The sequence below is a fragment of the Bolinopsis microptera genome, chromosome 1 (genome assembly GCF_026151205.1).
Source record: "Bolinopsis microptera isolate Bmic1 chromosome 1, MBARI_Bmic_1.0, whole genome shotgun sequence".
NCBI classification, from domain to species: Eukaryota; Metazoa; Ctenophora; class Tentaculata; order Lobata; family Bolinopsidae; genus Bolinopsis; species Bolinopsis microptera.
In genome coordinates this window covers 6,388,065-6,401,808 of record NC_087072.1, presented here as the reverse complement: position 1 = coordinate 6,401,808, position 13,744 = coordinate 6,388,065, and the positions used below count along the sequence as shown (strand labels likewise).

The 13,744-nt window shown below is 37.3% G+C and overlaps 1 protein-coding gene across 2 annotated transcripts in view; it reads left to right on the top strand.

Annotated features, from left to right (window-relative positions):
• LOC134818656 (excitatory amino acid transporter 1-like) overlaps window positions 1–13,744 on the top strand; it is a 38,723-nt gene extending 24,979 nt beyond the window's left edge. The window contains exons 2-10 of one of the 2 annotated variants that reach the window (XM_063828303.1): window positions 7,799–7,969; window positions 8,230–8,396; window positions 8,523–8,748; window positions 8,874–8,990; window positions 9,228–9,445; window positions 9,734–9,850; window positions 12,066–12,320; window positions 12,550–12,680; window positions 12,817–13,744. In XM_063828303.1, coding sequence (XP_063684373.1) covers window positions 7,812–7,969; window positions 8,230–8,396; window positions 8,523–8,748; window positions 8,874–8,990; window positions 9,228–9,445; window positions 9,734–9,850; window positions 12,066–12,320; window positions 12,550–12,680; window positions 12,817–12,837 — 1,410 coding nt within the window. In that variant the 5' untranslated portion in view covers window positions 7,799–7,811 and the 3' untranslated portion in view covers window positions 12,838–13,744. Of the gene's footprint in view, window positions 1–7,776; window positions 7,970–8,229; window positions 8,397–8,522; window positions 8,749–8,873; window positions 8,991–9,227; window positions 9,446–9,733; window positions 9,851–12,065; window positions 12,321–12,549; window positions 12,681–12,816 lie in introns of those variants that run through there. The other variant, XM_063828297.1, reaches the window with a different exon arrangement.

Sequence of the window (13,744 nt, the reverse complement as noted above, 5' to 3'; positions counted from 1 at the left end):
TTTCTGTGCAATTGTACACGATATCTATAATATATATCGTTGCTATAGAGTATAGAGCTATAGCGTTGTCATAGCGTTGTTACAGCGATATGTATAAAATTGACCGTCTTTCTATTCAATTAAGAACAGAATCTAGTCATATTGGTGATATGGTTCATGTAATATTTTTCGTAGTGATACTTAAATTCCTTATAATAGCAGAAGAGATCGCATTCTACTCGTTTAGATAGAAAAACATTTTCATTAGATTACCTGAAAGTATTATGAAGTGATATTATATTATAAAGTATTATGAAATGATTCCGGTAGATTTTAATGATTAATGACATGGACAATACAAAGCCAGTATCGTACATTTTACATCGAAAAAACTTTAAAATTATTTAAAGATAAAGATCTTAAGCTTAGTTAATTATGTAATGTAATGTAAATTATGTATGTTGATTGTTCATTAACCTTGTTTTCGGTTGTGTTGATGTTGTCAACAACTAGCTTACTAGCTGGCAACATGTTTGAAATTATAGATTTTATAGCAATTGTAAATGCCCAATGTGTCGTTATTGATTTTCATTTTTATATAGTACCTTACGAGACATATTTATACTCGACGAAATTCCAGTGACCTAAATGGTTTGGGAACGAAAATATGGGATTTTTTGCCGAAAACCAACTCGTTTCTTACCCCAAATTAAATCATGGTATTTGGGGATTTTTTTTTTCATTTCTTTATTTTACAAATAAAACCCAATATTTGAGAAAATCAATAAAATAATAAATGAAATTTGAAAAATTACAAGTAAATTTCTTCTTGATCTTCTAGTTCAGGGACGGTTCTCTCTCCAGTGTAGTCCCAGGTGTAGTACTAATAGTGTTCGTTTTTGGGATGAACCATATTTATAACTTACTATCTTACTATATATAAAGCTCGAGACGATATATATGGAGGGTTCCATACCATTTTACTGACACCACGGCATCAACTTTAACGCGACTTTCCGCAAAAACCGTCTAAAAATCGACTACCCGGTAGTCGACATTTTGGTTTCCCCAAGTAATGATATCAGAGCCCTATCTCACGAACTATTGTTATCAGGTCACTGTTCCATGGCAGTAACCCCCGGAATTAATGGTTAGTTGAACGGGTTGAAGTCAGCGTTGGCCGTTGGGCTAGCTTGGGTTCTCACACACCACTGAAAAAGTATATTTGGTGAATTCGTGTCAACTAAAACCAAACGACATCAACATATTTCTCACCGGATGCTGGTCTATAAAAGATGGTGGCTGATTTGTGGCCTTCATTGTTTCATGGCACATTTCTGATAAGCTTCTGAATTCCACACTCCAAACTTCCACTCCGTTGCAGTCTATCTCCATCCAAACTCACTTTCATCAGACCGGACTGTCTTCTCTGCAGATAAATTATTCACTCTATTAGTATTACAGAAACGTTGTTGATGAGTTAAACGGGTAATCACTAATCAACACTCTGTGATTCCACCTCGGCTCCCAATACATAACCCTGAGGGTAATAACGTTCCAGTTCACATGTCACTACCAGGTAGTAGTCCCGTTGTTTTGCAACCTGACACCTCCAAGAGAGAGAGAGGCACACCAAGAACTATAACATGTTTTACTACGTGTAGTCCCGTTAATCGGTCACTTCACATCACAATATCCCGTGTTCGTATTGCCACAGAGACCAGGGGCCAGGGCCATGTGACCTGTTCTGGACAGAGACTAGGGCTGTGTGACCAGTTTTGCGAAGGTATTTGTTAAAATTATTTTGTGTTCCTGTGTTTGTCATGGTCCTGTTCGTCCGCTCTGTCGCCGTCAGGTAACTCTGTAGCCAACCCTGATCATTAGAAACACCTCAGTCCTCCTCAGTCCTCCTTCTCAGTTCTCCTCCTCCTCCTCCTCAGTTCTCCTCCTCCCCATTAATCCTCCTCATCCTCCTATTCATCCTCCTCAGTCCTCCTTCTCCTCCTCCTCCTCCTCTTCTTCATCCTCCTCCTCCTCCTCTTCATCCTCCTCCTTCACCTCCTCCTCCCTAGTCCTTCTCCTCCTCCTCCTCCTCCTCAGTCCTTGTATGTACGATACCTTCTCAGCTCTCGTATTACTTTTAAATTTGTTTGACATCGTAAATATTTTAAAAGACTCGACCTTGTAAGTCTGAATAGGTCCTATAGTGCAGTAATTAGAAGACATTACTCGGTTACTTTGGGATTTTTACTTTAGATTCAAATTCAATTTCCAGTATATCTACTACATACTAAAGCACATATAGTAGATGTTCAGTGTTCACTAGCTCTTCATCTGACTCTGAGTATCGAGTTCTTACCTAGCCTAAAGTAATTAAGCGAATATTGATTTACCGAACGTTATTTTTCATAAATAAAGTGATTTTCATCCCTTTTTATGTTAGTAAAAAATGTGTAGACTATTCTTTGTACCTAACTGAGGATTGAAAGTTTGAGAAAGGATCATTGTCGTTGACCGTGCTACCCATTTCTGCAGATAGCCTGTTACAAATCAAAAGTTACAATTTTTGTCCGTACGGTACCCTATTTTCTGAAAACGGACAAAATCGCATGGACAAAAACGAACAAAAAAAACATGAGCTCATTATGAACTGATAAAATTAAAAATTTACATATATAATCTCCTATATTTGCCGATTTTATTTTTAATTGACTTATTTGAATTGATAGTTTCATCACCAGTAGAACATGCAGTGGAAAGTGCCAGATGCCTGCAGCAAGGTGTTCATCTGAACCGTGGGATAACTCATCGCTCAAATATGTGGCTCAATTCAACGGTTGGGATGGTGAAAAGAATCGTTATTATTGTTGTAGCATTAATAATAATAATGGCAATAATAATACTAATGGCTCCCTTACTTCCATATTTTATTCCTCCGTTTAAGAAACTGGAGGGGCTCGTTGTAACAATCCACCAGCCTGGAGAGAATGGGATGCCTCTTCGCCCTGATAAGGACAACATTCTGATAGAGACACTGTTGTCATTTCCTCTTGCGAGACAGTTTATCTCCAATTACATCCGGAAAGAATTTGAATGCACTACAATTGTTCAAGTTCAAATTTATGAAACTGTTTCTGAACAGGATCTGATCAGCACATTGGAGCCCAGTAAAACATTTGTTTTGTTAAAGTTTTATCGTGGTCATGACAAAGCTTCCAGTTGTTATGCTACAATTGAAAGTGATGGACAGTACATTTACTTTCAAGACAGTTTCGATTGCAATAACCGGGAGACTGTTATCGCTAATTTTGGGAGGATTCCCCGCAGCAACCAAGGTCTTCAACCGAAATTGATCATCGAGGATAAAGCAAAATCCACTCTTTCCTATAGATCAATAGTGCCGGATCTTATAGCTTTTCTAGAACAGTTCTATGAGGCGGATGAAACACGTGAAGTTAGGACGTGTTCACACAATCGCGCTTTCAGTAAAATGATATTTAACAGACTTTCCTTGAAGAAGAAATGGGATTGGGATTGTAATTATATCGAAAACGTGCAGAGTATTGTTAACGACAAAGTGGCATCAGTTGTGAAATCTATAAGCTTGAGAGTCGGTGGTCTTTGGGCTGAACGGATTCGATGGTATCTTTATCCTAGGCGTGGATCCCTCGACATCGATAAAATTGAGCTTAAGGTAGGATCACCTATCGAACTCCGTAATATCGAAGGTCAGACATACTTTGTTTACAAATATACACCCCACGGACCTGCTGAGTTCTTCATAGACGTTAAAACACTGAATATTTTGAACTTAGATGGGGAACTTGCAGTTGCACAATATCCAAATAAAATGCCTACTAGTGATGAACGAGCTAACAGTGTTAGTAACAAAATATTCCAGATCGAAAAGTACCGAGAACCCATTTTAACTGAGGTTTACATTCCATTTCTATCAGAATATCTTCTTTATCATTCCTTTCTGGTAATTGGCTCCGACTATGAGTTCATAGAATATTTGAACGAAGCTTATGATAACTTCCCTGAATTGCGAGAACAGCGTATCCACCCTGTATCAAAACCTTGGTGGATATCAATTGAAAAATATGGACCAGAAATTATTATTCAGTCAAGTAATCGGAAAAGTGACGTTTTAGGTAAGTTGAGAGGCAAAGAACGGATAACGACAGCATTTTGGAAGCAGTACTATCCAGAGTTGATTGAAGATTTTAAGGGCTTTCAAGGAAATGCGACCTTTAATCAGATGATGCTATCAATTGGGGAAACAAAGGAACTCATAAAACCGTATCATTTTATCTTTGACAACTGTCAGAGGTTCACAAATACAATATACGACAAATTGATGATGCTAAAGAAAGACTTCACTCCCGATTTAAAGAAGTTAACAAAGGACTCCGAGCAAGAAATTTGGAGAAAATCTATAGACTTCCTCTTCCGTTTTACCATCAAATTTCTTCAGGTAGCTTCGTTTTTTACTTTCTGTGCAATTGTACACGATATCTATAATATATATCGTTGCTATAGAGTATAGAGCTATAGCGTTGTCATAGCGTTGTTACAGCGATATGTATAAAATTGACCGTCTTTCTATTCAATTAAGAACAGAATCTAGTCATATTGGTGATATGGTTCATGTAATATTTTTCGTAGTGATACTTAAATTCCTTATAATAGCAGAAGAGATCGCATTCTACTCGTTTAGATAGAAAAACATTTTCATTAGATTACCTGAAAGTATTATGAAGTGATATTATATTATAAAGTATTATGAAATGATTCCGGTAGATTTTAATGATTAATGACATGGACAATACAAAGCCAGTATCGTACATTTTACATCGAAAAAACTTTAAAATTATTTAAAGATAAAGATCTTAAGCTTAGTTAATTATGTAATGTAATGTAAATTATGTATGTAAATTATGTATGTTATGTTGATTGTTCATTAACCTTGTTTTCGGTTGTGTTGATGTTGTCAACAACTAGCTTACTAGCTGGCAACATGTTTGAAATTATAGATTTTATAGCAATTGTAAATGCCCAATGTGTCGTTATTGATTTTCATTTTTATATAGTACCTTACGAGACATATTTATACTCGACGAAATTCCAGTGACCTAAATGGTTTGGGAACGAAAATATGGGATTTTTTGCCGAAAACCAACTCGTTTCTTACCCCAAATTAAATCATGGTATTTGGGGATTTTTTTTTTCATTTCTTTATTTTACAAATAAAACCCAATATTTGAGAAAATCAATAAAATAATAAATGAAATTTGAAAAATTACAAGTAAATTTCTTCTTGATCTTCTAGTTCAGGGACGGTTCTCTCTCCAGTGTAGTCCCAGGTGTAGTACTAATAGTGTTCGTTTTTGGGATGAACCATATTTATAACTTACTATCTTACTATATATAAAGCTCGAGACGATATATATGGAGGGTTCCATACCATTTTACTGACACCACGGCATCAACTTTAACGCGACTTTCCGCAAAAACCGTCTAAAAATCGACTACCCGGTAGTCGACATTTTGGTTTCCCCAAGTAATGATATCAGAGCCCTATCTCACGAACTATTGTTATCAGGTCACTGTTCCATGGCAGTAACCCCCGGAATTAATGGTTAGTTGAACGGGTTGAAGTCAGCGTTGGCCGTTGGGCTAGCTTGGGTTCTCACACACCACTGAAAAAGTATATTTGGTGAATTCGTGTCAACTAAAACCAAACGACATCAACATATTTCTCACCGGATGCTGGTCTATAAAAGATGGTGGCTGATTTGTGGCCTTCATTGTTTCATGGCACATTTCTGATAAGCTTCTGAATTCCACACTCCAAACTTCCACTCCGTTGCAGTCTATCTCCATCCAAACTCACTTTCATCAGACCGGACTGTCTTCTCTGCAGATAAATTATTCACTCTATTAGTATTACAGAAACGTTGTTGATGAGTTAAACGGGTAATCACTAATCAACACTCTGTGATTCCACCTCGGCTCCCAATACATAACCCTGAGGGTAATAACGTTCCAGTTCACATGTCACTACCAGGTAGTAGTCCCGTTGTTTTGCAACCTGACACCTCCAAGAGAGAGAGAGGCACACCAAGAACTATAACATGTTTTACTACGTGTAGTCCCGTTAATCGGTCACTTCACATCACAATATCCCGTGTTCGTATTGCCACAGAGACCAGGGGCCAGGGCCATGTGACCTGTTCTGGACAGAGACTAGGGCTGTGTGACCAGTTTTGCGAAGGTATTTGTTAAAATTATTTTGTGTTCCTGTGTTTGTCATGGTCCTGTTCGTCCGCTCTGTCGCCGTCAGGTAACTCTGTAGCCAACCCTGATCATTAGAAACACCCCTTAATTATAAAAGTTGGTTTTTTCCCTAATTTCTCATTGTAACTTAGCATTTCCAAGGAAAAATAATCTCATAAGTCTCATATTCTCATACAGTGGTTTAACTGTGAGCTAGTGCTTCAGCAATACCAATCGTAGCTCCTCCTAATCTTATATTTACATTACATTGCGTTTTGTGTTTTTTATATTCTGTCTTTTTCCCAGCTTATTTGTTGTAAACATTTTACACTGAGGATTGTTGTATTCACTTAGAAGACTACATAAAGCACCTGTTACTCAGCTGGCTCTTAACTCTTCTTTATTATATTATATAAATCCTCTTTATATCTTAATATGGTAGTTTTGTGCTCAAATGTGGCACGTAATCAGTAATTTGGTAAATTTACTGACATTTATGTCAAATCGTTTATTTTATAGCTCTTCTGGACAAAACATCAGTTGTGCTTGCACTGATTTGGTAGATGCTAGACTCTGGAAAAGTCAGACTGATAGTTTTAATTCTTGCTAATATTTCTTTACTTTTTAATCTGAATGAGGTAGAAACTGGTACTATTGCATGACAGAAACCTGCGACATCAGATGCAGCTCCACTGAATATTCGAGATGACGGTTATTTCTATACATTTCCTTTCTAGATCTAGGCGACGCCTGCATGTAAAATGCCGCGGCCCATGCATGTCAGTTGGATGCGAAAGTAGCCAATAAATTTATTTCTACCAACGATCGGTAATGGCCAATACTCCCTTAGCCCTTCGGGGCTGTTCTATACTTTAGTTTTTTCTTCTTAATTAGTTCAACGCCAACGTTTGATCTCGTCGTTGATTCTTGCGGACGGCAAAACAAAAACAATTATGGTGATTACGAGTGATATCGGCATTTGATTGGTAAGATAAGGTGTGGGTTTAAAACTGGATATTGGATTGCTATCTTTTAATTTCCTGATGAGTTTAGGCGTAAAATGTCAATATTTTTGTATACAATTGTCAACAATTTGGGCTAACATTTAGAATTAAGAAATGTTTTTTTTGTGTCATAGCAACTATTTAATTGTGAAGTTGATATCTGAATCTCTACCCTGACCTTAGTAATAGTTTTTCGACTATCAATGCCCGCATTTTGTAAAATGAGTGAAGCTTTCAGTTTAAATTCTGGAAGCATCACCTTTTATTTGGGTGCAATATTAACAGTTGTGTTACGTGCTAATCGTCTTGTTCTCTTATCTCTCAACTGTTATCTCCGAAATCCAACTGATTGATTGTGGTTAGGATGTATAGAGTATAGTGCGTGATGGTAAAACTTCAATTTAAAACAAGATTATTTATCTGCGATTGAGTTATAATTGATTTTGTATCACTTTTTGTTTTTAAAAGATTTTTCACTGGACACTAAGTTCAGCTCTAAACCGTATAAAAATGTGCTATATGTGGCATCTTGCTAGCACCAAGTTAAACATGGCTGGCGGAGGGAAAGTTAGACGAATGCTGGTGAATAATCTGCTGTCGATACTGACGATAGCTGGAGTCATTGTGGGAGTTATCTGCGGATATCTGATCAGGAGTAGTAAAGATGAGGAACCCAAACATACTGACGAGCTTATCAAGGGAATCAGGTTTGTGGTAACTAATCAGAATAAGAGGTTTTAGATTCCCTTAATGTGGAGTGGTCGATAATCTGGTGTCTTCTTTTCATTAGCTTACTTGATTTTTATACCGCACATTTTATAGATTTAAGTATTATTCTTGACGCTGCACATTATTTAAATTAATTTACAATTTTGGTCTTTAACATGAGACTTTGAGTTAAATCATTCGCTCTTTAGCTAGAAGTTTTTAGTTGAAAGTATCTCTTATTCCCAACATCTTGTTACAGGATCCCAGGAGACTTGCTGCTCCGAGGTTTGAACATGTTGGTCCTGCCCCTGGTCATGACAAGTCTCATTCTCGGACTGGCCGGGAACAAGCGGGGCAAGTTCAACAAACAGGCTGGAATAACCATTCTCTACTACGTCTCTACTACACTGTTCGCCGCTATTATAGGTAGATCTGCTAGAAACTATAATGGTTATTGAAGCGTTGGATTTACAGTTATATAATTATAAAGTTTAAATTTGTCAGTAATCAGTTGATAACAAGCTCACCTCTCCCCTACTCCTAACTCCTAAGGTCTGGTACTGGTATGCGCGATCCAGCCCGGCGGTAGAGCGGAAGGAAGCAAAGGAGAGGAACTGGGCGTGAGGAACACAACCGTCCTTGACTTTGTGGGGGACATGATCAAGAACCTGGTGCCAGCTAACATTGTAGCAATGAGTCACCAGAAGACCAGGACTACGTACGATCACGGGGTTATGGAGGAACCGGTGGAGGGTATGAACATGCTGGGTGTCATCTTGTAAGTGTGGTTTGGGAGAGTTGTACCCTTTTCTGTGTTCATAATTTATTTATTCAAGATAACATGATATAGTTGCTTTATTTGTCCCCAAAATATGGCTTTATTGTAATTAACGTATTTTTCAGCATTTCGATAACATTTGGTGTGATAATAATGGCGAACAAGGAAGAGTGCCAACCGTTCCTTGACTTTTGTTTGTCTCTCAATGTGATCATCAACAAGCTCACCAGAGTGGTTCTGTGGTAGGTTAACAATCCGATCAATCCTAGGGCTGATAATTATTACAATACAAAAAACCCTGTACTTTGAAACTGATTTTGTAACCTATACTTACGTGATATCGATAAGCAGATGAACGTTCAGTGTTCACCCCATGCTATCCATATCATAATATGCATAATATGCATAATATGCATAATATGCATAATATGCATAATATGCATAATAAGAAATGTAATATCAACAGCCCCTTATTTCAGGTACTCGCCCATTGGAATCATGTTCCTAGTGATGGCGGAGTACTCTGTGTCTGACGTGTCGGAGTATGCCAAGGAGATAGGACTCTATGTGGTGACAGTGTTGGTCGGTCTAGCCATTCACTTCTTTATTGTACTCCCCGTTATCCTGTTTGCTCTGGCTAAGAAGAACCCTCTGCTGTACTACAAATCTCTTCTACCCGCCATGGCCACTGCCTTCGGTTCGTTTTTCTTTTTCACATTGATAGTTGATCTCGACCTGCATGATTTCATCGATTTTGTATCCGGCGATAGCAATTTATTGTAATCATGTGTGATTGCCATGGCTAGTGTTTGTTCCTGGAACTGATCGCAGTAATTTCGTTTTGGTTTCAACACATTTCGACTCTATCCAATGTTTAGTTGTGCCCGACCTATGAATTTATAAACTTGATGGTAAAACTTGTAAATAAATGACAAACAACAGTCTGATATTGACGAATAATATTATTAACATTTCAACTTATCAGGAACCGCCTCTTCCACCGTGACTATTCCAATTACAATGAAGTGTGTCAAGAAAGCTGGAGTATCTGAAGATGTTGTGGACTTTGTTATTCCTGTTGGTGCTACCATTAACATGGACGGTGAGTGCTCTCTTGGTTATTTTTAGCGCATCAATTTAATAGATACCTGTTCAAGATCTAAATTTCATCAAGTCAATGCAGATATCTTGAAATTATGCCTGATGACATTCCGACATTAGGATCTTTTTTATGAAAAATGCCAACGAATTTGGTTATTTGCTTTATTCGGTTTTTAGTATTTACTGTTACGATGATACTTTCAAATATCACGTGCGAAGAAAAAGCAACATTTACTCAAATTTATTGATTGTTTAATTGAGTGGAGTCACAACTGATCATTGCGGACTTTACTTGAATGATTATGTCTGGATTCACAATAAAAGACTAGATTAATAAGTTTAGCTGCAAAATGATCAATAAATGTCAGGAATAAATATATTATAATAAGGATAAAGATATCGCGACTTTTTACCCTGTATAAAAATCGTCAAATATAATACCTATCTCAAAAATTATCAAATCGAAAAACAAAAGTATAAATCTGAAAAATACATTTACTCTAATTCATTCTCATTCTATTTCTATTCTCATTCTATTCTATCCACAAAAAAAATAAAAGTGTCTATTCTTTGATCATTTTCTCAAGAACAGCTGTGCTTGCCTCAAGTTCAGGGATAGACTTTTGGCACCTGTTTGTATCCAGAACCAAACGTTGGAGAAGCAGATCTTTCTCGAAGAGTTCCTTTCTGGAAGATTCCCTGATATTGATACAGTTAGCGTTCAGTTTCAGGAGCTGTTCTCTTGCAGCCTGAACTTTCTTTTCCCAGGTCTTCTTCTGGAAATTTACTTTAGAAAGAATGTTGTCTAATTTGTTCATCTCAGTTTCATAGATCTTCTTGACCTCCTCCCGCTCGTTTTTGTTGTGTTCCACCTCCTTTTCAAGTTCTTGGATCTGAAGTTTATGTACTTCAACTGGGTCACATTTCTTCTCAACGTTCACTTTCTTGGTGCAAAGTTTAGCTTCCTGGAACTGCAGCTTCTGCTTGGCACGTCTCTGGTTGTCGTAATCTTCCTCCTGTTTCTTCTTCTTCTCTTCATGATCTAGTTTAAGACTTGCTACGTTGCTTTCTACGTTTTTGTTCTTTTCGGTGAGAGCTGCACTTTCTTCCTTCAAGGACTCCAGATCCAGTTGTAGCTTCTCGATCTCAGCTGCAGCTACTCGTTTGTCCTCGATAGTCTTGGTTCTGGTATCCTCAGTTTCTCGGTCGATAGCTCTCTTCTGAAGTCTGAGCTCTTCATGGATTACTTTCAGTTGGTCCAGTTCAGAAGACATGTTGGTGTTTTTAGAGTGATTTCTAAAGAGTTAAGGAGTTAGTTATGGTATAATATGTAATCAACTCGAAGTTTAGTAAAAGGAAAATAAATTCGTGTCAACTTGACAAATCAATGATAAATCTTCAATAGTTTCGAAAAAAAGCGCAAACAAGAAAACTGAGTTGTCTTGTTGTAAAAGACTGAATCGGATACGATGTTGTTTATCTCCCACCAAAGTATTTATACTTACGTTAATTAATCGATCAATTAAAGTAAGTTGTCATTTCTTCGATTAAAACTTCTCGTCTTTCATCTGCGATAATTCTCTTAATTAAAATATAAACATCAAATTTCAATCCAATTAATTAATATCAATGAGCGTTATTTGTAATTTGAATCGGAGCATTTGCCTCATCAATTATTTAGTTTAATTTATTTTTCATTAAAAACTGCGATATGCGGAAATGAAAGTATTTACTTAAATGAAACAATAACAATAATATATTATATGGTGTTATACTAACACGCAGCAGGAGAGCGGAATTGGAGAATTCAAATGAAACGTATTTAAATGTACGTATTTTCGCAAAAAATAAAATCGATTTACAACGGTCAAACAAGTTTTCATGGAAACCACTTTAATCTACGTTTCATGCTACCCTGATCATTGTGTGCCGAAAATATTTGTTCTGTACCTACCGATTCGAATATCGTCTTTCGAAGGGTCGTTACTCGTTACCCTTCGAGAGGCGATCTTAAAATCGAGGCCAAAAATGGCCAAAAACTTGCTGAGTGTGAACACTCCCTTATAGAAAAACGCGATATTTGGCCCTCAGATTTAAGGAAAAATATGTGATTTGTGTCCTTGTCGAGTGGCCCTAGTCCCTACCATTTACCACTGATAATATCATGAACCAAGTACAAATTCCATCGCTCATCTCTGATTTCCTTCTTTCACCAGGAACGGCACTGTACGAAGCTGTAGCGTGTTTGTTTATCGCCCAGCTGAACGACCGAGAACTAACGAACCCTGAGATCGTGATCACGGCGCTGACTGCCACAGTGGCCGCTATCGGAGCAGCAGGAATACCCAGTGCTGGTCTTGTTACCCTGGTAATGGTCCTGAACGCTGTGGATCTCGGCACCGAGCATATCGCTCTCATCCTCACTATCGACTGGCTCCTGGATAGGTTCAGGACCATGACTAATGTTGTAGGTTAGTTATTTCTGCGTCTTCAGAGTCAATAATTCCCCCTCCTTTGGTATCCGTCTAGATCTAACATTTTACAGGTACTAGTTGTATTTGAGAGAATAAAACAGACTTTAAACAGTCAAACTATTTTGTTTAATCGTTCCATCTACCAGTGTGCACCACTCAACATATTCTTAATTCTTATGAACTACACGTGTAATATTCCCCGCCTAACATCATCACTTTCCAACAGGTGATGCAGTTGGATGTGCGGTGATAGAGCAACTAGCCGGTTCTTCCTGCCCTAGATCAGGAGGTGCCGGCGACGAGGAGAAGTTTCTGCAACTTAAAAACAAGGAGGAGGATAACAACCATGTTGACCATGTGAGTTTTAGAGCTCACCTTTTAGGATTATAAGAATTGAATTATTGCGGAAAGTTGCTTCTTTGACATAGTGCGACCCTTTTTATTTAATTCTAATCGCGTTTTGTATGATGTATCACAAGTTTCATCATTGCAGGCTGTTCACGTTGGTGCCTAAGAGAAGTTCTTTGATCCAAAGGCTACATCACAGAGTTCACGATTTCTTTCAATCAGTTGAAGTTATGCATGCAAGCAAAGAACTGGAGTTTTTAAATTGTAATCAGTTTTATTTCAAGGCACATAATATGAGGATAATAATATGTAACCAGATTCGCATTTCATGAATCATGAATTGTTTCCGACCACGAGCATGGTATCGCGGATAACGCGGATTTTACTGGTTATTTTTATTTAAATGTTGCAACTTTTGAAGTTCCGAACCGGAATACCATCAAAAGTCTCATGATTGTAGAGAGTGGATATTTGAGGAGGCAAATATTTTTGGATGAGGTAAAACATAAAATAATTAAATCTCGGGGTTTTTGTCGCTCTTCTTTGAAATATGGAATGGATTCAATAGCTCATAGCTGTCTTTTCAGCATGCACGAAGGATTTTTCATTAAAGTTTATTCTATAATATTACATAATTTATGTTTCAAGCTATTTTATGTTTGTTCACTGTTAACGATAATTTGTTTAACAAAAGCTGGAATTGTTTAGAAAGCGGAGTGTTAAGTTTTACTTTTACGTTTTGTTAGCTGTTACATTGTTAACTTTACTTCATCTGCATTGCACTCAGATGATTGGTTTAAACTTAGTAGTAGTACATCTTAGTACAATTATTAGTACTCTTTTCAACTTTATTAACATATTAAAAAGACAATATTTAGTTTCACTGTTAGTGTTAGTGTTAATTAGCAAAAAAAAGGTACCAAATATTAAACTTTAGTCATGCTAAGTTGTTATATTCCAGAGCGAGGTCGACAAACTTCCCAATGACCCACTGAATTATTTGTGGAGTTTCCCACTACCAGGTGCGCCTATCCCTATGTGCGGCACTCTTTTTGAGCTTCTAAGCTATATAT